The sequence below is a fragment of the Zerene cesonia genome, chromosome 20, assembly GCF_012273895.1.
Source record: "Zerene cesonia ecotype Mississippi chromosome 20, Zerene_cesonia_1.1, whole genome shotgun sequence".
NCBI classification, from domain to species: domain Eukaryota; kingdom Metazoa; phylum Arthropoda; class Insecta; order Lepidoptera; family Pieridae; genus Zerene; species Zerene cesonia.
Genome location: NC_052121.1, coordinates 7990096 through 8012192, shown reverse-complemented (window position 1 = coordinate 8012192; position 22097 = coordinate 7990096). Strand labels below are relative to the sequence as shown.

The 22097-nt window shown below is 32.1% G+C and overlaps 2 protein-coding genes across 2 annotated transcripts in view; one reads left to right on the top strand and one right to left on the bottom strand.

Moving 5' to 3' along the window:
- LOC119835146 overlaps nucleotides 1–22097 on the bottom strand; it is an 88200-nt gene that overhangs the window by 14313 nt on the left and 51790 nt on the right. The window contains exons 4-5 of the mRNA XM_038359816.1: nucleotides 1838–2129; nucleotides 1104–1696 (exon numbers count right to left, since the gene is read on the bottom strand). Coding sequence (XP_038215744.1) covers nucleotides 1104–1696; nucleotides 1838–2129 — 885 coding nt within the window. The remainder of the gene's footprint in view (nucleotides 1–1103; nucleotides 1697–1837; nucleotides 2130–22097) is intronic.
- Nucleotides 8505–14314, top strand: LOC119835147 (15-hydroxyprostaglandin dehydrogenase [NAD(+)]-like). The gene is made up of 5 exons (XM_038359817.1): nucleotides 8505–8761; nucleotides 9865–10104; nucleotides 11484–11657; nucleotides 12616–12758; nucleotides 13768–14314. Exons 1-5 carry the CDS (start codon nucleotides 8660–8662, stop codon nucleotides 13919–13921), a joined length of 813 nt encoding a protein of 270 aa, XP_038215745.1. The 5' UTR covers nucleotides 8505–8659; the 3' UTR covers nucleotides 13922–14314.

Here is a 22097-nt window from a genome sequence, read left to right as displayed (position 1 = left end):
GATATTTTTAGCTTGTTTCATCCGGGGTAGATAAACGGCAATTAATCACATACAAGCCTTTGTTGTTTTAATAAAATTTTGATATAAAATTAATAAAGTCCGTTGTTAATTCCGAATATATATTTAAAAGTCCAGAGTGTAATATGAATGCTGTTCTTCAAAAAAATCATAAATTACGTGTATTTTAAATAAAAATATATAAAATACTACCCGTGCCCAGCGGTTTTATCCACATCATACGTCATACGTTTACCAATAAAAGGACTCTTCAACACAAATATAATTTTTCAATATGAACTATTGTATGTACTTTTTGGGATAAACGGGTTAAAACAAAATCTTTAATTTTATATAATTAGTATAGAAATAGACTTTGTTAGCACTAGCTCTTCATCTAGACAAAGAAATAGCTAGCTATCGTTTCTCTACGATTACTAATATTTCACAATAAATTATCGTTCACGTAGAGATTTGCTCACGTCTATTTAATGAAAACAGATTGCCATTTTGTCCTTTCTTTACATACAAGTCTAAATTAACTCGGTTATCTCCAATACTTTCCACGTACAGAGTGAATCTTAATCTAAATTAGATTCGAATCATCTTTAGTAAGTCAAATAGAAAGTGAAGTTCATGAGTTCTGAACTCATAATTAACATTGTGAAATAAATATTTGATTGTTTGAATAATTATGACATAATTATCACTCGAAGCATTCGATTGTGCTGAATTAGCAAATAATAAATAATTAAAACTGAATAATCTTCTTCCTTAATAAGTCTTGTTTTAATATTTTCCACCTTTTCATTAAATAAGAAGATTATTAAAAATAACAAAATACTATAACAGTTGAGTCGTTTTCAATTTCAATAAAATTACGATATATTATTTATAAATGAAAATGTTTAAGGTTACGCCGCCCTAATTTATCCGCCCCAGCTTCGTCCGCTCAATATATGGGCTATCTAACGCTGAAAGAATTTTTCAAATCGGACCAGTAGGTCCTGAGATTAGTACGTTCAAACAAACTAACAACAAACAAACAAACTCTTCAGCTTTATAATATTAGTATAGATATAATCGATTATCAAAAGTTCATGTACCTCAACTTCTAATTGAAATCCGTGCAAAGATTGTAGCGTGGCCGGTTGCAGGAATGTTCCAAAGGGTGACGTTGTGAATTCCACCAGTAACTCGGGTCCACTCGATATCGCTTCTGGGACGGACACGCCTCCGCCGCAAAACCTTAAAATAACCGGGTCCCTAGTTGTGTAACCATCGTACACCGTCACGTAGTCTTGTACCTCATCACACTGCTGCCAAAACTTCAACTCTCTCCCATTGTTCCCCCTCTCCTGCTGCGAAGTCGCGTATAACGCTTTCTGACTCCGAATCGAAACCAATTGCCCATTCGGCTGCTTCACTACTATTAAAGCATGTTTTCCTTGAGGCACTTCGTGTTGGCGGACCGCATAGTAACAAGTCAAATTCCTCGGATAAACTCCAGGGAAATTCGGGGATTGTAACCTACAGTTTTTACGATCGCAGTCGCTGAAGATTCGAGAGCAATAAGTCCCAGAAATCAAATCCCCGAGGTAATACTCGGGGGTTTTAGTAGTTCTCCCGATGTTCGTATCCTCCCCGCGCGATATGTTTACGGGATATGGCATGGGTCGTAGTTTGAAAAACGGTCGCTCTGTAATAGAAATGGGGATGATATATCACCTATACTACTATATTACGGAAAAATCATAAATCAGAGATTGAAAATAATAAATATTTTTGATATTCCACTATGTTCACTGTATACTTTGGAAATATATGATCGATCGCTTACCCGAGGGTGGTGTGCCGCCGTAGCGTACTGTTGCATATTCTTTTCTAAGAACTTTGTATGCCATTCGGAAGTCGAAGTTGTAATTATTCTGTTCCTTTGATAGATGTAAGAGCCTAATAATTAATGTGATTGATTTTGTTTCGCTGTAGTATATAGATGGACCCCAGGATGTACCACACCAAGATCCACCGACTTGCGGCCGACTGGCTTCTTGAATTTGCATGTAGCCATCTGGACACCCGTCTTCCGTGAATGATGTGAAACGGCCTAAGGTGAAACTATCGAAGAGGATCTGAAACAAATAAAATTCGATTACTCAAATGACACTAGTATAAACTTGTACTGTAAATTATAAGATTTACTTCTGTGAATGGAAAGCTTTAATGTCAATCAAAATCATATTTGAATAATTTTTTTGTTTTGAAAGACACTTTGTGTTTAATACACGTCAAACAAATAGAAGTTTAACCTATAATTTATGCCCATGCTATAATTATGGTGATCCCATTGCAAAGGTGACTAACCATATAAGTTCATCGATCATTAACACGATTTATCAAGCATCCTACTAATATTATAAATGCGAAAGTTTGTAAGGATGTGTGTGAGTTTGTTGCTATTTCACGCAAAAACTACTGAACTGGTTGCAATGATATTTGGCACGTAGATAACTGGACAACTGGAATAACATATTGGCCACTTTTTATCCCAATATTAGTACAGGATACGGACTTGCGCGGGTAAAACCGTGGAGCGCAGCTAGTAGTCTATAATATCTACTTATAGAAAGCGTTTGTTACGCTTTATTACTATGAATAAAGTTTTTCAATGAACCAATCGTGGAAATGTTGTTAGAGTTTTTTCAACACAAACAGAAAGTTAACGGAAGTAAACACTGCAATAGCGTTTCAGCAAGTTTGCGCACTTTTCAATTAGATTCTGTAGTTTTGATGATCGTCTTCGCCCTTTATATAACGTTTTATATAATATTTTGATCATATTGTCTAGAAAATTTTTATATTCTAGATAATTTACAAATAAAACAAAGTTGGGGTAATGAACTTTTAAATGTATTTTCTGTATTATATTATACATTTCAGCTTGCTTATTTTATAATGAAAAAAGGTATATCAAATGTCATAAAAATGTGACGTCTTTTTTTTTATAAAGGAAACGTGAAATACAAAAGAAGGGATGACTACGTTGAGACAAATCTCAAATATCGAATAAACCATCTCGTAAACTAATTTACGAGTTTTGATATGTAAGATTAACTTTCAATCAAAATTTAATCAAATTAAAATTGATAACTAGATTGTTAATAAAGGAAAAAGTCATAACATTTAAATAAGAGACTGTAATAAACACTAAGCAACAATGCCGTTATATATGTGTTAAAACAAAGTTATGTAACTACGTAAATAATGGCGAAAAGGAACGTTCGTGATCCAAAACATCATTTTTCTAAAGTTTAAACTCCATTTGAAAGTTCCGAGCAACATTAAATCATTTCACCGAGAGCAAACTGGCAATATTAAAAACTGAATGTGCAAGCAGCGTGAAATATATACCGCAAATCATTTATAATTTAGCGTTTCACATTTACACACATCATCGCTGCAAATTGAAACATCGCGTCTTATTTTGGCCGACAGCAGCGCATTTAAATTTCATCAAAGACTTCAGGCGTCCTTGCCTATATCAGCGTGTTGACGTCGACTGAATAGGGCTGTGAATGAGAAGCGAGAATTGTTGGCTTTTATAACCGTTATACGCTTGTGAACTACGTCGATAACAAATGTCAGTGGCGGTGAAAAGGCAATTGATGTGCTATTATACAATTAACAAGAATACTTTAATCTTTTTACATTTCATCTTTATTAGCTTACAGCATCGGTGTGAATATACTACACGTAAGATAACATGCTCAATAGTGGGAAAATATTTAAAAGAATACGTGTATAAGCTTAATTGGTAACTACATAATATACGTATCGTATATTATTATAATTAAAGGGCAAGATAAATATACGTCAAATAGGTACTAGGAGGAATTGATTTTGAAGGTACAATAACTGAACGAGGTGAGACGTGACCGTGTATTCTTGGCATTAAGTTTCAGGTCTCCGCTAACTCGGCTCCGGACGAAAATGTCTCCTTTTAAATTGTATTTTCCGTGCGAACGGGGGAAATATGACGGAACATGTCACGTTCCTAGCTTTTATGTATCGCCTCCTTTCGTTGGATATGTATTACTGAGAAATATTGGGAATTTTATTTTGGCGGGAGAAGACTTGACATTTTTTAGTCTCATTGCTTCTCCTATTCCCAACTACTCAAAGACTTTCTAAAAAAATCTTGCAATAGTGTTACTGATAACAAAACTAATCTTCTATCATACTAATACTAATTATTATAATGTCTTCGTGGATCTCATTTTCCTATAATATACATATATTTTTTGACATTCCCGGTCAGATAAGTACATTTTGGTTTATTTTAAAGTGAAAAATAATGAATACATATTGATAATTACAATGTAACGTACAAAACCATTCATACAGTGCAACTTCCTTGTTCTTGTTGTATTAACTAAATATCCACGTCGACTGTCGTTATTAGTTTTACTCTAACATTTTCTCCATAAGCGTTACTAAATAAATGCATACATAAACAGTAATAGCACCGCTAAAATAATTTTTCAAAATCGTTCTGCTTAAAGTGGTATAGAAATTGAGTTACTCTGACCAGAGGTCACTTGGATAAAATTCACACTAGAAAATTGAGTTTGTGCTCGTACCTTGGTGAAGTTTAAAATTTTGTGGCTCGCTCAACGTGTATTGGATAAACGTATGCGGTATGCTCGTGTTTAATTTACGAAAGTAATTAGAATTACCAATTGTATAAGAATAGCTTAGGTAATCATACACTGTTGCTTTTAATGTAATTAAAAAGCATTGTTAGTTCAGTGTAAAACGAACATAACTGTTATATCTTAAGGAGATTTCGAAATTAAGATGGAAGTAACTCATATTAGTACAAGTTTACTACATAAATCCAACATAAACACTATTGAGTAGGAGCAGTGATAATGTGAAATGATAAATAATAGTCTACTTTTAATGTACCGAACATTGATTTCATAACTGTAAAGATTACAGTAATGAAATCAAAATTTTGAAAATAAAAAATTAACTAAAAATAGACGGAACTTTTGGATTTTGAACGCGATTTATTCATTGTATTATTAACCCGACGTTTCGAACACTTTACAGCAAGCGTGGTCATGGGGAGACTGGAGAAAATCCGTTAAAAAGTCTTTAATTTCTAAATGTATAATCGCGTAAAGTCAAACACAAGATAATACTATATTGATGGAACTGTATGATTAAATAGTTATAAGATTCTTTATAATTTTACGATTTGGAACACCTATAGTTCCATAACAAAATAACAACAAGTATCTAAATAAAAAATAAAAAAAACTGTAAAATAACATAATATAACAGAATACATAAAACAACTGGACAGGTTAATGCTACACTTTTGCTGGAACAATTTTACCCACAAATTAGCTGCTAATAAAACCGGCCATTCCAAGCTCAAGTCTCCTCAACCTGCTGTAATACCAGCCCTACCTACATTTCTTATTTACCTAATTATCTCTGCAAAACAACTCTCCAGATAGGCCTTGACACCGAACGTGAATGCCCCGAAACGTGCTTAAATTCAAAATATGTCAAGCATATTATACAAAGACCTTTAAAAACACTCACTCAAACGTAGTCCTACTTTTATTTTAATTTCTGTGTCGCGAATATTTTTCTTTATTAACACGGAATGTGGGGAACTGGCGGAATAATAAAACGAAAACAAAAGGGAAAACTTCGGTTGAAATTCAACCGAGTCATCTCCGCAATGTAAGCAGATTTTACGTGAGCTATTTTAGATATAATAATAATGCTTGAATGAATTTTAATTCATTGTTTATTTTACATTTTCCCTTTTATGTAATTGACGGTTATTCAGCATTATATACCCGAGGATTAAATCAAAACTACTCACAATTGTAACATTTTATAAACGAATGAAATAAACCATGCATTTACAAACATATTTCATTATCTGTAGAAACTCCTTTACGGAGTGGTAAATGTTGAAAATGTGTTAATACGATTCAAAAGTTCTTTAGGAATTCTAAGAATAAATTAATGTTTTAGTTTATTACTGTTTAATGTATATGATGGATGATTGATGAGGACACATATTAGTTGCCCTAATTACCCAATAAACAATTGAATATCCTATATGATAAATAACCGAACATTTTTAACAGCGAAACATTTTCGGCGCAAGTATATTAACATTTATCAGAATCATAAGAAATATATAAGTATATTAGACTAGGGCAAAAACAAGTGATATTCATAAAGTTCCAATAGAAACTAAAATTCATATCAAAGGATGGAGAGTAAAGGATAGACGCCACACGGCTCACAGTTGCCACTGCCAGCTTTTGTCCTTTGAGGAATAGACAAATATGTATTCTGCCGTGTACTGGCTTCAGCTGAACTTTGATACGTCAAAAGTATTCTCTTTGTATTATTTGCACCGTCTTTTGCTGTCCAGGTTAAGTCGCTGACGCTTATTGCTGTTCAAATTCGGTTGGTAATTTGTTTCATCAGAATGTATGAAACTATTTTTATAGAAGGAATACTTGCATTAATCAATATTAATATAATAAATATAGTATTTAAATAATATTTGTATGTATGTTTGTAATGTTTCACACGAAACCTACTGGACGGATTTCAAAAATTCTTTCACCGTTAGGAGACTACAGCTTCATACATTGACAAAATCTACGGGCAAAGCCGGGGAGAAAAGTTATCTATATGTTTGTAAAAGGCAATACTGATACGATATAATTTAGTTCATATGAATCACGCATTTTCGATATAATTGGGATCCTTACAGTAAATGACAGTTGAAAGTAAACATAACTTATTCGATTATTGATTTTTATTATGTTAAAAAAAAATTAAACTACCTATTTAAACGTAACAAATGTTTATTTTCACATTTTAACGTATCTAAACAAGTGGTTTGCTCGTCTTATTAATAGAAGTATTTTATTTTACTGTTGTAATACAACTTTTAAAAGGGCGACAACAAAACTTAAATTAAATTAACAAGATACACCTTGCTATCTTGTTCCATTGTAAAATCTATCCCATTAAAAGGCAAGGTCATGTAGAATGGAGAGCGCTGAGCATAACTCATTCGGAGTGAGCGAAGCGCCGTCAACCAGAACTACTTGAAATCTTTTGAATAGTGCTCACGGTGAATTTTTAATAATTCCGTATCAGTATGCCAAAATCACAAAATAGGCAAATTTATTTATTGTTAATTGTTAAATATTATAAATTTATATTAAATTATAGAATTTAAATTTCATATGTATGTAGCAGCAATTACATTTTATTGTGTCTAAATTGAACTTTTATGTACTGTATCGGGAAGACACAGACTCCTGAAACACAGCGAAAGCTATATTAGGAGTCGGTTTCATGTTCTATGTGATTTATAATTTGTTCAATAAATGATTTTTATTTTATTTTTTATTTTTTTTTTATCGATAATTTGGAATGTCCAATTTATTCTATTGAATCGTTTCACTTGCGACCACTCGAACGTTACCCTCAAATTTCCACTCTGTGCTTCAAGTGTTTATGTTGCAACCATGCCCCTGTGGCAATTAAATTCAAAACCAATAACATGAAAATTAATTTGACCGATTTTATATTTATTTGAATTTATATTACACTAGCTGATTCAAATGAAATTTTGTGTATACGGTTGAAAAATCACGGAGTTTTTAAGTAGCAAAACAAAAAAATACAGTCTATTGACAAACTTCCTAGTATTGGGAACGTCGGTTCCGATGTCTACAAAACAATGAACAATTCATAAATTATTCAAAATCATAATACAATATTGTTACACATTTCTAATTGAGCGAAATTCACAGTTGATTTACTATCGTAATGATGTAAGCTAAAATCTATATTTTTGGTGGAATATTATCTTGTTGTTATTATTATTGTACAGTAATGATGATGTGTAAAATAATAAACATTGTAATATGACCTTTATTCATTTCACGCGAAGGTATACTGTAGCGTGTTGACACAATTAAATTAAAAGGTTTTACTGTCAAAGGTGTACATATTTTAAAACATGCTAGAGTGCTACTTTTATCTTTAGAAATTAAACTAAGTTTTAGCGGTCTTTTAACGCGATTTATTCATTATATTATTAACCCGACGTTTCGAACACTTTACAGCGAGCGTGGTCACGGAGAGACTGGGACAAAGTTTTTAATTTCTAAATGTATAATACTCGCGTAATATCAAACACAGCACAATACTGCTTTTATATTATTCTTATCCAATCTATAAATAAATAAGCACAGAGAACCACAGACAACTAACTATACTAGCAAAGACAAAACTTTGTAATGGGATTTTGCTGCATACAGAGTACTCGTAGTTATAAGGAAAAATGCTTCTTCCTCACGTCACTTCTGATTGTCACAACGACGGATAAAGGAAACATTTTTTAATTACACATGACGTCATATTTTTAAATGTGCGTAACTAGTCACCAGTGTACAACTGTTAGGGTTGGCCGTGTCAAAATATTTATCTAATGATAATGCGATAAGTGTAAAATTATGAGATAATATTTAGTATTGATACAGTAATCCGTCCGATTGTGATTACATTTAAAATATATTAAAGTGAATATTTATGGTGTAATATGGCGCAGTGGGATGTGAATGGAAAAGTGGTGTTAGTGACTGGTGGGGCAGCTGGGATCGGTGCTAAGTTGGTTAGAGGGTTATTGGCCAGAAATGCTAGGGTGAGTTCAAAATAGAATGAGTGTATGAACTATATACTATAATTTTATATTTATAGCTGAATAGCAAATTTTCATAAACTAATCTGAATGGATTCGATGTAAAGTAATTAGATTTCTATCAAGAAATTTAATAGAAGTTTTAATCTATACCGCGCCAAAATATACGAAATCAATAAAAACAGTCTTATACAAAATACTGGTAAGTAAATAAATGGTAAAATTAGAAAACAAAGGAAACATTTCAGTAAAAAAAAAAATGAATGAGCCACAATTTAATTAATTATACCATGCAATTACATAAAATATTTTGTAGTAGATGAATGATATTATATAGAATACAAATTACTAGGTAGCATAAAGGTTGCCTGCTTAAGAACAAATCGTTTTGTATAACGTTGACATGTTTACCTAATTCGAATATGTAGATGACATATATAGCCATTGTGACAGAATTATTAAAATCGGTTCAGTACTTCCTAATAGTAGCACATCAAACAAACAAACAAACTCTTCAGAATTAAATTGATAGTACAGCTTTTCTTTGGAATGGAAGAAAAATGTGTTCTCAATTAAATTACTCTAAAATTGAAATTAACCAATAAATAAAACTGGTAAAAATTGGGAATTCAATATTATTCACCTTTCAGAGTTGCAGTGCCGATAAAGAAAAATATCAAAGGTTAATGTATAATGCGATAAAAATATAATATTTTGTTTTCGATAAGGAATCAAGATTTATAATGTAAATAAGTGTTATTGTTTAAAGCTTCAAACCTATGTTTGGCCTTGAGTATGTGATAAATTAATAGCTACCGAGTTTTTTAAATGTAGGTAGTAAATGTTTCATGGATTAACTGTTATCTGGGTGTATTTATTGATTCTAAAGAATCTTATTAAGTAGCGTCAGTTGTTATTTTTTATAAAGTTGCTTATTATTAAAATAGATATTTTGATTGGAATTAAAAATAGCTGAGCGTGTTTTCTTGTTTCTAATAATATTATAATAACAATTCGCTGCTCTTTCAGTCGTAGTTTTTCCTCGAAACTTCGGAAACCAAATCTCTTCAAGAAAAATCCTCCAACTTAACTTTGAATCGTTTCAGTATGTGGCTTTCCTCGACGTAGCGGCGAAGGAGGGAGCGGCCCTGGAGGGGGAACTCTTGAACAAGTTTGGTGCTCTAAGAGTGAAGTTTATAAAATGCGACATGGCTGATGCAGACCAAGTTGACAACGCATATAAACAAATCCTAGACAAATACCGCAGACTTGATGCTGTTGTGAACTGCGCGGCGGTTCTTAGCGATGCTAAGAGTTCATATAAGACGATGGTGGACGTGAATTTCGTGAGTATTAGCGAAGTTTAATTAAATTTAGGCGCGGCTTAAGCCCAGACAATGTAGTTTGGATGATAGTGGGGAAACGATTGACGTCACATAAACGTTGTATGGGTATATTTTGACTCGATATGTTTGTCGCTCGTGTTTTTATGAGGTCAATGAAAATTGACTCGTTTTATAACATTCGCTTAAAATATATTAAAGAACTATTTTAACAATGATGCTTTCTGTCTTTTGAGATAAACTATATTATGTAGGTACCACCAAAAACTGGTTATATTTATTGGGATGCCAATAATTGTACAGTATACAAATATATAGTCATAGTATAGCTAATAACCTTAAAAAAAGTAACGCGTTTCGCCGAATTCTGAATCAGTGGTAGTTAAAAAATAATGATGCGTATAATATTTAAAAGTTTATATGAGTAAAAATGTTCGGGTTTTCATTTACTAAATGTTAAAATATGCTGGTCAGCGACTATAAAAGCGAATGTTTACTCAAACTTCTAAATAAATAGGAATTTTTTATTCCAAAACCCTGTTATAGGTTTGTGAAATAAAATATTCCTAGAAGATTTATCAATGGGCATAAAGTCTACAAGTATTACCAATAAAGCAGAGATTTTGAATAAGTATTTATTCTCTGTAAATATAGAACGTAAATGAATATCTTTTCTATGTCTATATTAAAAATCGTGCCTTATATTTATACAACAATATTTTGTCAGCGTAAATATGTGTTAGCAAGATCAAAGAGAGATATTATCTGAATGTCGTAAATCAATTGCTTTTCCACTGTCAAAATATGAGGAATATTATAGTGCGTTTTTTATATTACTTCTACTTGTCTTGGGCTTTTTTGTTTATGCAATTGATTCCATACACTGAAAATAGATTTATATTATTTAATATCGGTAACATTTGTAAGAATAGTAGTGATCTGATGGGAATTGTAATATCTTAACAACATATTTGTAGCTTAAGTTATCTAGTAAAGCACATAGTTCTCAATCAACTGATAGGTAACAATGAAAAAAGTATTTTCATAACTAAGCAGGAGCATTACTAGGGAAATTGATTCAATCTTTGTTTTCGATTCGATTTCGATTTTGATTCAACCTCGATTCAACTCTCGAACTATTCAAATTTTATATCCATACAGTATTATAAATTTTTTTGATCAAGATAAATTTACTTTTAGGCCACAGCACAATACTGCGCTGTCTTACTATCGGATCAAATTCCATTGAATTCGATGTCAATACTATCGGGAGAAAGCCCTAAGCTAAGCCGGGATAGTACTCGTATCTTTTATATGTCTTTACATATCACAAAAATGCAACTATAACGTCTCAGCTGTGTTTAATGCATTAACATTTTCAGTGTGGAACCGTAACGAGCACATTAAAGGCCTTTGAAATAATGAGGGCGGATAAAGGGGGCGGTGGTGGAGTTGTTATAAACGTATCGTCGCTACACGCTTTCCAGCCATGCTCATATCTGTCAGTTTACGGTGCCACGAAGGCGGCCGTGCTGCAGTTCAGCAATTCGTTTGCGGTAAGCGTATTTGTAGTGACCTTGAATGAATGTTTATGAATACGTGCTTAGGATCGATATGTATAATAATGAAGTGAAATTACATTTTTATCAACATTGTAAGATCCTTTATTAAGTCAATAACACGAATAATACTGACTGACATTAATAAATAACATTTTTTTTTTATAAATTATATTGTATCTATGATGTTGTCAATTTAAATTAGTGCGCTATTGTGTTCTCGTGTCTACTTGATCCTACTTCTATATTATAAATGCGAAAGTATTTAAAGATGTTTGTGTGTTTTTTACTCTTTCACGCATAAACTACTGAACCGATTGCAATGAAATTTAGTACATAGACAGCATAGGCTTAACATAAGGCACTTTTTATCCCGATATTCCTACGGGATACGGACTTAAGCGGGTGAAACCGTGGGGCGCAGCTAGCATTTTAATAAATATACAAAATCTAAAGATCATATGATTTCTATTATATGTGCAAAATAAACTGTCAGGTGAATACCGTTTGGTGGCTTATATATCGAATAAATACCTTTACAAAACGCCAATCTTTCGTGGAAATCTATATTGCAATACAACTCATTCATACTTTGATACGACCAGCCCTTGAAATGGATTACAAAATAGCGGGAAATTTACGAGGGCTTTCGGTTTCTGCTAACATGAAAGACTGAAAAAAACAGAATGTGTTTTGTATTAATTTACAATTGAGGTTCGAGGAAAATTTTTAGAATATATACATATGTATATATGTATGTAATTCCATTTAATGGATGAGAGATTTAGTTTTCCATGTACAATAAACTTTATTTTAACTTGCTCTAAAATGTGAAATCGTGAAACATTTTAGTTTTACAACAAAAAATTAAAAAATATATTGCAAAGATTCAAGGAGTTAGCGCTCATAACAAACTTAAGCGAAAAGAATCACGTAAGGAATGTTAAATTTTCAGGCAGAGGAAGCGTATACCGAGACGAAAGTTCGGGTTATTACAGTTTGCCTCGGACCTACGGACACCGCGCTAGTCCACAAGCTAAACTTGGAAAACAGCGCGAAGGATTCTCTCGGACTAACTTCAGGCGCGGAGCCGCAAAGGTAATTTGTTATGAGTTGAAAATACTCGGCCCGAGGGAAATGAGAGAAAAGACGACGCTACGAATTCTATTTGCGATTCAGATTTTTTTATTCCGTGATAGTAAACATGCGGATGTTTTCCTCGAACTAGAATTATTAAAACATCCTTGAAGTTATGGCTATTTTATGCAGTTAGTATTCGTGGTTAATGTGTTTGGCAAAACTATTCACTAGGTTTCTGCCCGCAGGTTCACCCACGTGGTCATAATTCCCGTCCCTTTTTCGGACACCAAACTATCTCAGTAGCAAATTTCATTCAAATCTGTTCAGTATAAACCATTGCATGGCATTAAAAAGAGACAGTCACAAAAAACACACATTGAATATGTTGTTTGTATTTCGGTATATTGTTTATATATCGGTATATTATAATGTTCTTATGCCTAATGATCTTTATCACGCATTGTGTTGTAAATAGGCGAAATGCACAACAAAATGAAGAAACAACCAACGCATTTAATTCCGTCTCTAATAACGTTTAAATATGATACTTGGATAATATTAATGGAGAAACATTCAACAAAAGGATGACTCGAAATTCGAGAATAATTTTGACAAATGACGACACACGTTAAAGTATCAGATATGCATAAAACATGAGGCGGAAACGGGCAAAATTTCAATTTGTTCGTACACCTGTATTTATAGGGAATAGAGTTGAGTTGAGTTGAAAATTCCTGTATAACTAAACAAACACATTGAAACTTAGGTTAGTTTTTTGACAATTCGGTATAAATATTCTAAATTTGTTATTTTTCACAATTCAATTTTGTAAAATTGAAGAATTCATTAAACTATCAATTCGGATGAAATTAAACATTAATAAAATGTAACTCGACATTTGGTCATTTCTTATCCGTCCAGAAATTACTTCAAGATGCGAAATTTGAATTTGTATTCGTTACGTTATCAAAGGAGGTCGCAAGAGAATAAAAATCGATGCGCAGATAAAAACACTTATTTATTTCAGAGTGGAGTCAGCGGTAACTGGTATAATTGAGGTAATTCACTGCGGGGAAAACGGCACTACGTGGATAATCGCCAACGATAAAGCCGCTTTAGACGTAACAAAGTCCGTGAAGCAAGGTCTTGAAATCCTTTCGAATGTGGCCAAAGGGCTTTAGGTTTATGTATACTGTTTTTAATGAGTCTGAAAATTTCGTGTTATTGTTATTGGAGTTTTATTTTGTATGCCTGTGAATATGGGCTCTTATTTATTTGAGTTAGTCACAACATCGGTTAGTATTTATTTTATTGGAAAGCATGTACTTCTATTATTTGCATTACGGCTTTGCGTGGTGAATTGTGGTAATCAGTTTTATTAATAACAGCACAAAATGAACTGCTTTTCTAGATTTCCAGCAAAATAAAACCGTTTGATTAATTTTTCATGACGTTTCTAAAACTAAAACATTTGCATCTTAGTTATTAAGATCAGCTATGATCATAAATCTAATGTAATGATATCTATTATCAATTTATAATGAATATTGAAACAATTTTATAATAAAATTGTAAGAAAGCAACCATTTTTTTTTGTTTATTTTTGTCTCTATGATACAATATATAAGTAAAATTTTTTAATAAATATTTATGATACTTATTACAAATTTTATGTGTAATGTGAAATAGATTCATTATTGAATATTTTCTGTCCTAATTTATATATAATAAACATGTAGAACACATGTTTTATGGCTATTTATATTCACCAAGGCATAAAAGCATAAAAATTTCAAAGACAATTTACGGGGTATCATAAACATAAACTTTAATGTTTTATAGGGGTATTTGTAGAGTACATGAAAACCTGGATAAAATAAATATATTTGTGGGGTCATTTAGATCTGAAGACTGAAACGCCATTTGTGTTTTAGCATTTTTAGAAAGGTGTTTCAATACGCGTTAAAATATCACCTTTCATTAAAGAAAGTGGGCATAACAGCTTCTGAAATACTGAATATTATATTACTATTCATCTTTCACAGACATCATTTTTTGTTTATTTCTTGTTATTTCGGAAAATAATAAAACCGCATCAAGACAAAAGATATTTTTGGTTTGGTGTCTCATTTGAATAGACATAACAATACCCTATTTTTTTTTACTTATTGCTATGTAACTATATATTTATTATACGATACATTACGAAATTGAAAGCGAATTTCATCTTCCAGTCGATTTGAAGTATGTTAGTTACGATAAAATAAATAAAATACCAGTTACAAAGCTAAATTCCGTAGAAACAATATTTCTTCAGCGATTCACGAGTAAAATACAAAGAAAGGACGCTATTATCGTAAGGTTAATGATAATACTGGCTCGTCGTAATCAAGTGTTGTTTGTTAAGCGTTCAGAAATGCTGAATTTTTTGCGTAATATTTTTTTATTGCATTGCTTTAAATATGAGAATTAGAGATCTTTGGATGGATTCTTACAGGCTTTTATGCGAAACTGTCCATAATATTGTATATACAAGAAATATTAAATTAAAAATTTCATAAGAATAAGAATTTGTATAAAGTTTATAAAATTTGTTTTTTTTGTAATTTCTTTTTGCCCCCTTTACTTCTAGAGTTGGAAACCGAGCTGCTGATCCGCCTGAAGGTAAGCGATCACCACCTTGAACATTTCCAGAACATTTGGAATATTCCTGCTCAATTCTTCCACAAAGCAAATATTTATTACTCCCGTATAACTCACACCGGTCTATACCATTTTTTCAGTTATTTGCTTAAACGTTATTGATGTCTATGTACACTTTTCTCATTGATATTGGATACGATGAAGGATAGGCTCCATCAATATACAGCCGACATTCCAATTCGCTTTACAACCTCGTGAAATACTCGATGAATTTTGATTGTAATTTCGTAAACACCCGTCGTAGCGATTGTTCGAATAATCTAATATCAATGAACGATACTTTTTATAGGTTATCACGCGAAATGATGGCGGGTATTGGTATTATTGTTGTGTTTAGATTTTTTATTCATTGGCTTGTGTCGGATATTGTGAATGATTAGATTATTCTATTTTACATGTCACTTTATTTTAAATAACGATAATATAATGAAAAGTGTAATCTTTATGCTGAAGTTACTGCAATATCTTAAAGTATCATCACCTTCTTGAGTTTTGGAATACCTAAGTCTAATCTATTAACACGCACGTCTATTTACACCATATTATATTTACACGCACGCATCGTCACCCAAATTTGCTCTTTTTTTTTGTTAATTGAAACATCGCCCTAACGAACAATGTTTTCCATTTTTTTGTTTTTTTTTACTACATTACTTGACAGGTAGGTATATATATTTAAAGATTTTACTAGGTTATAATATACACGTCAAAGTATTAATATATTGGGAAAGATTAATGAAAAAGAAATGAATGGATATGCTTAGGTTATGTTTGCTTAGGTAATTATGATAGTCAAACATACATCGGCACGAATCGGGCCAGCTCACACCGGGGAAGGTACCACACCTTTTAAGAAGATCATATGTTATAATGAGTGGTGGAGCTGATAGCCCTTGTTCTTTTCTGTACCCTTCTCAGTCAATTCTATCATTCTCATCGTCATTCGGGCAACGTCGAAAAAGAGCATATGGATTGATTACATACACTTACCATGAAGCCAATCACAATATTGGTTATTGGATCTATGTCTATATCATAAATTAAAAGAGAAAAAAGCAATTTAATATTGATATAGCTGTGCATCAACATCAAACTATTTACAAAATATTTTATATGTACATGAAGACCTAACTGTTCATAAAGAAAGTATTCCTAATAAGAGCTAAGTCACTTCATATGAACTAATATTTATTTTCACATATCAAACCCGGGACGAAAACAAAAATGTTTACGCAAAACTGTTCCATATTTACTTACGTGAGTGAATTCGTTTTGATCACGAAGGTTTACTGCTGTACGCTTATAGCAATTTCTTTTTTCCGGCACAATCCAATGTTTTATGGTTTCTGTCTTAGTACCGACCTAATTGATTACTTGGTCAAGGAAAATTCTTTGTAAATCACAAGCGTTGCATAAAGTATATTAATGATCGAATGTTTAATATTTATTTTTTTTTGGACAACATTTATATATCTATGGGACAAATAATTCTGATAGCAATTCATTTATTCTATAACTTTGTCTACAATTGGCATGTTCATATTGTAAATAACAAAGAAATTATATGAAAAACGTGCAATTGCATAATTCTATTATATAAATGATTACACATTAACCTACATAGAAAATTTGCGGTAGAAATGTGAGTGAAACAGTCTTCAAACACCTTTAACTCGGTTTGGCAGAACGTGTGCTAATGGATCTTCACTTTACACTTTGCGCCTCGAACTAAGAGCTCCTTTATAGATCAAATATCTCCGATATAAAATACGTATCGATTCTATGAGCGAATTGGATGTAATTTTCGGCACCGACGCCTACGGTAATGGGCTGGGGGTTGGGCAGATTGCAATTCACAAGGTTTATTCGAGTGAAATACAGCTACATGTTAGATTTTTTTAACTTTTCCACATCCTTATTCGTAAAATAGGATATCGGCCAGCAAATATCAGTTGCAGTTATAACTGTCAATTTTTGAGTGCAGTTCATTTATGATAGATAAATTGATACATATTGAGATTATGTTTATCTTAGCAGATCATATGTCGATTATCTTTACTGGTAAGATAAATACGAAGTTTGTTATTTTGTCCGTCTTTCTTTCAGGGCATAAAGGATCGATTTAATGATATGCTTTTTGTATCTCGGGATAGTAACGAAGCTGGAGAGTGTGTTTTAACGCGGTACAAAACATCTTATTCCCGGGGAAATTTTCTTTGATTATGCAGGCAAAATCTCAAATAAACAAACGTCAATTTATGAATTAAATCAGTTTAAATTATTTAAAAATAAAAATAATCATCATCCTATGTGGGTTCTTCTGACATTACATTATTTTATGTAACACATCAATTATCTTTAAGCATTTTGTTAGACTTGCTGTGTTATTATAGCAATAGTTAAATTTTCGATAACTTCGATTAAATTCGATTCAAGCCACAAACTTTCCTTTCATAAATTTCATTTCTTTCGTAGTTTAAACTCGTAAATAAACTTACGAGTTTAAACTACGTAAACCAACTCGTTATACTTTCTAACAATTTCAACGTATTGGTGCATAAATATCTGTATCGTATGAGAGTTCGACGTTACTATAAATATACATATTATATACCTCGCAATTAGTTGAGCTCATTTGTAATAATTGACTATTATAGCCAAAGCCCAATGATGACATTAACGATGTTGATGCTGCATTAAATGGGAATCGCTTAATTAGATTATATTCACATCTATGCTACAACATTGATATGCATTTAATGTGAATCACATTTATATTTCATATTTAACTAGCTATTCTGATGTTTTATAAAACCTGCCGAAGAGAGTACTCCTGGTAAGTAATATAATCTACTTATTTAAAAGAATACATGAATGAGAAATTTTGAAAGAATAGAAAATATTGATCACGAGGCGGGATTGCTACGGTTTGGCAAAAAACGCGGGTTCGTATCCCGCCTCATGGTCAATTTTTTCTATTCTTAAAAATTTCTCATTTATAGAGCATATCAATGCTATAAAACTAAAAATAATAAAAAAAATAATAAAATACAAGAAATTTTAACAGAATAGTGACACTATTCCATGATTATGATGAATGTACTAAGAATCAGTTTGCCTATGATAACTGAAGAAAGAGTAGAAAAATGGAAGATAAGCATGTCAATTTCATCGTGTGATTTTCTGTGTAGTTCTACATAATAACTAACATTATTACAAGTGAATAAAAACGCACACATCAAAATATAAATCGATTAAAAAGTTTACTACGTTAAAATTTTTTCTCAAAACTTCTTTGCCTATCCGGTGTCTGATGATTAATTCTATTTCTGTTAGATCCTGTACATTTTGTTTATTACTATATATACCTCAAATCAATAAAAAAGAACACTTAGTGGGACCGAATGCTGAAATTTGACTACAATTAATAATTTCAGGATTACAAATGTGTCAATTGCGTTGAATGTTCTGTATTCAGTCAATAGTAGCTAAGCAGTCCAACGCCAATTGAATAAGTGGGCGCTAGATTTGTTAAGTGAAGCATGGACAGACATGATATGGGCGGATAATCGTGGTGATTACAAAACCAGACAGCGAGTTGCAAATGACGTATACGGTAATTTACTGATTCGTAATGGATTCTAATATCATATCCCTCAATTATGCTCAATAGAGATAAACTCAATCCATGCCTAAATTAGGTATTTGTAGGTTTAATGTAGAACAAATTTTATAAATTTACATACGTACCAGACTCTTCGTAATACCCCATGAATCTATAGGATTATTACTCCCACAATGAAAGCACACCCTAGTGGAACTTTACAGTATCTACACAAAAAAGCCCTCGTTCATAACTCTAAAATCACGATGCACGTTCCCCGCTGCATTATTAATTAGGACTTTCCGCTTAACCGCGCCTGTATTCAGGATGTTCAAACATTCGCTGGAAACTGTTGGTTAACGCGGAATTAAATATTCAACAGACAATATTGCGTCTCCGGCGGTGAAGGACTGGCCTCTTGTCTTGTGTGAGCGAATCGGGCATTTTTCATTAAACCAGATATTGCTCGGGATTAAATTCTTACGGAGATAACAGTGGATATTGTGAATTGTTTTATTCTATGGTTGTATTTAAACATTATTCGATTCACAAAAGCGTTTGGGTATTGTACATTTATACCGATATTTATTTATCAAAAATGTTTCAATTATTTTGTCGATAGACTTTGTTACTTTTGACAATAATTACCAATTATTACAATAAGAATAGTTCTTTAATTTAACTTTCGCGGTTTTTCTAATGTTCCATAATATGGCTATATTCAGACGCAAATCAATAAATCTCACACCTACAGATTATCGTCAAAGAAAAGAAAATTGATTATATATACTAAAATTACAAGAAACTTGACTCAAAAGAAATCGCTAAACTCGTCCTACAAAATGGTATAAAGTAAAAAACTCTGCTATATTTATTTTCAAAGAGGCATCGATTCAGGTTAAGCCCTTAACATAAATCAGAAGACTTTCCAATCGAAACACCGCAGCGACTGCATTTGCGTGCCAACTACGGCGGTTTGGCGGGACTCACAGACAATATATTATCACGATTTTTAATCTGTAATGCTAAAATTGGATTTAGGGCATTTTATGATGAGTCTTACTGTTCCATCTGTGCTTAGCGTATTGATTTCTTCTTAGGAACTGGTAAGTAAAATAAGACAAGTCGATTTTAATATTTTTTACGTTATAGTTGTCATATGTCATATTTTTACGTCATATGTCATAATATCGCATATTTATTTTTACTCGTCCCTTCTAGATACCAGTCTATCTGTACGTTTATCTTTTACCGATTCGAGGGAAGTATGGTAAAAGATATTTTGCGATCTGAAACAGGACATAGAATAGTTTTTATCTTGAAAATCTTCCTATGCGGGCTAAACCCTGAAACAGTCTATATTTAACTGTGACTAATCGGTTAAAACATGTTTAAAATAAAAACTCATATCATGCAATTACATAGTTTACGTTTTCAAATCCTTCCACGTCACGAATATTACTCTACCCTCATTTAAAGGCTAATAAACAGGCAGAATGTTCGTATTAGAATGATGCCCACGAAACAGGTCAGGCGTTACAGCCGACCGGTGACCGGAAATGATTTTTGTCTTCATGCACCAATGCCGCGCCATTCGGTAATGACTCCGGATTAATGTGTTACATGTGTTTAATTCGGGATATGGTCTGCTGAAATATTACATTTTGATTAATCTATGTGGAAGTAGGTGCGTTGATATTTTATCGATCAACATTTTTGTGAAAATGGTTTGAATGGAAAATCTAATGTAAATGTACTTTAAGCTAGATTCGCTCACGTAATTAGAGAAAAAGTAGAGTGTACAAGAAGTTTTTCAAGCATAGTTAGCTTGTCCAAAGAATTTCTGGAATAAAACTGTCCTCTGATTTGGTCTCAAACTATCTTTGTACCAAATTTCAGCTAAATCGGTTCAGTGGTTTAGGCGTGAAGAAGAGACAGATAGACAAAGTTACTTACACAACTGTAATATTATTAGATATTTATATTGCATATGTGTTTTGTGATTGTTTCAAAACTTTTATGATAAAGCTTTATTATTTCACAATGTAAAAACCATTCTAAACAACTTAAATAAATATTGTATACAAAGTATTGAATGCTATAGAGATTCATTGCATATATAGGTTGCATAACACAAACAACTTTATCACTGACTAGCTCATTTATAATTTATAATATAGATAAATGCAAAATGTGATATTTTTTTAAATAAGGCATAATAAACACATTTAATCGATATAACACCTTACACACTCTACCATACATTTGACGTATCATACACGCATACTTTAACAAACACTAGTCTTAATAAATCGATTCAAAGTGTCTGTAAACATTACACAAGGCCATTTAAAGAAAATCGATAATGTTTAACAACATACTCGATAAGTCATGGAAAACTCCATAATGACATGCAAATAAATTGGCAGAGTTCTTTTCACAAATTACTTTTGAAATTAAATGGGGAACGATAATGAAGTATGATGTAACTAAGTCGAAACGTTACGAGAACATTAATTAGAGAAATGAGTTTACGAAGCTTATTTGCAAGTCAACCGTGGAAATGACCACTATCGGCTGCCCCAAATATTTACTTTCATTGTAAATTGTATTTTTATAGGAGAAGCGCGAACTGTTTAGATTTGTTACTATAATTCCTTTAATCGAAAGAGGTTTGGGATAAATATTACTTTTTTAACGAAATACAGAGGAGCTTACAAAAACTTTAAACCGCTGCCCAAGCAAAGGCAATCTAATGTCAATTAATAAAGAATTGAAAATAAAAAAAGTGAGTAATAATGGAATAAAAAACATAATACTTACTTGGCTTGAGAAATTTGACTACCAAGAAATCGAAAACTTGCTAAGTGATCTACAATAATTAACAACGAAATAAATAAAAAAAAAAAAAAATTAATAACAACAATAATAATCATCCAAGTTTACATCCAGTCTCACAAGTCTTCCAATATATATGACGGCGCATCCCTAGCGCCATCCATTAAGTTGTGTCGGAACAAGATTGGCGGCAGTCAGTCTAGCGGAGCGTC

What these genes read in the sequence shown, in the direction of transcription:
- LOC119835147 (XM_038359817.1), top strand. Translation starts at nt 8,660, where the DNA reads ATGGCGCAGTGGGATGTGAATGGAAAAGTGGTGTTAGTGACTGGTGGG. An exon ending in AGTTCAGCAATTCGTTTGCG is followed by an intron (nt 11,658 to 12,615) that starts GTAAGCGTATTT and finishes TTAAATTTTCAG; the next exon opens with GCAGAGGAAGCGTATACCGA. An exon ending in TCAGGCGCGGAGCCGCAAAG is followed by an intron (nt 12,759 to 13,767) that starts GTAATTTGTTAT and finishes TATTTATTTCAG; the next exon opens with AGTGGAGTCAGCGGTAACTG.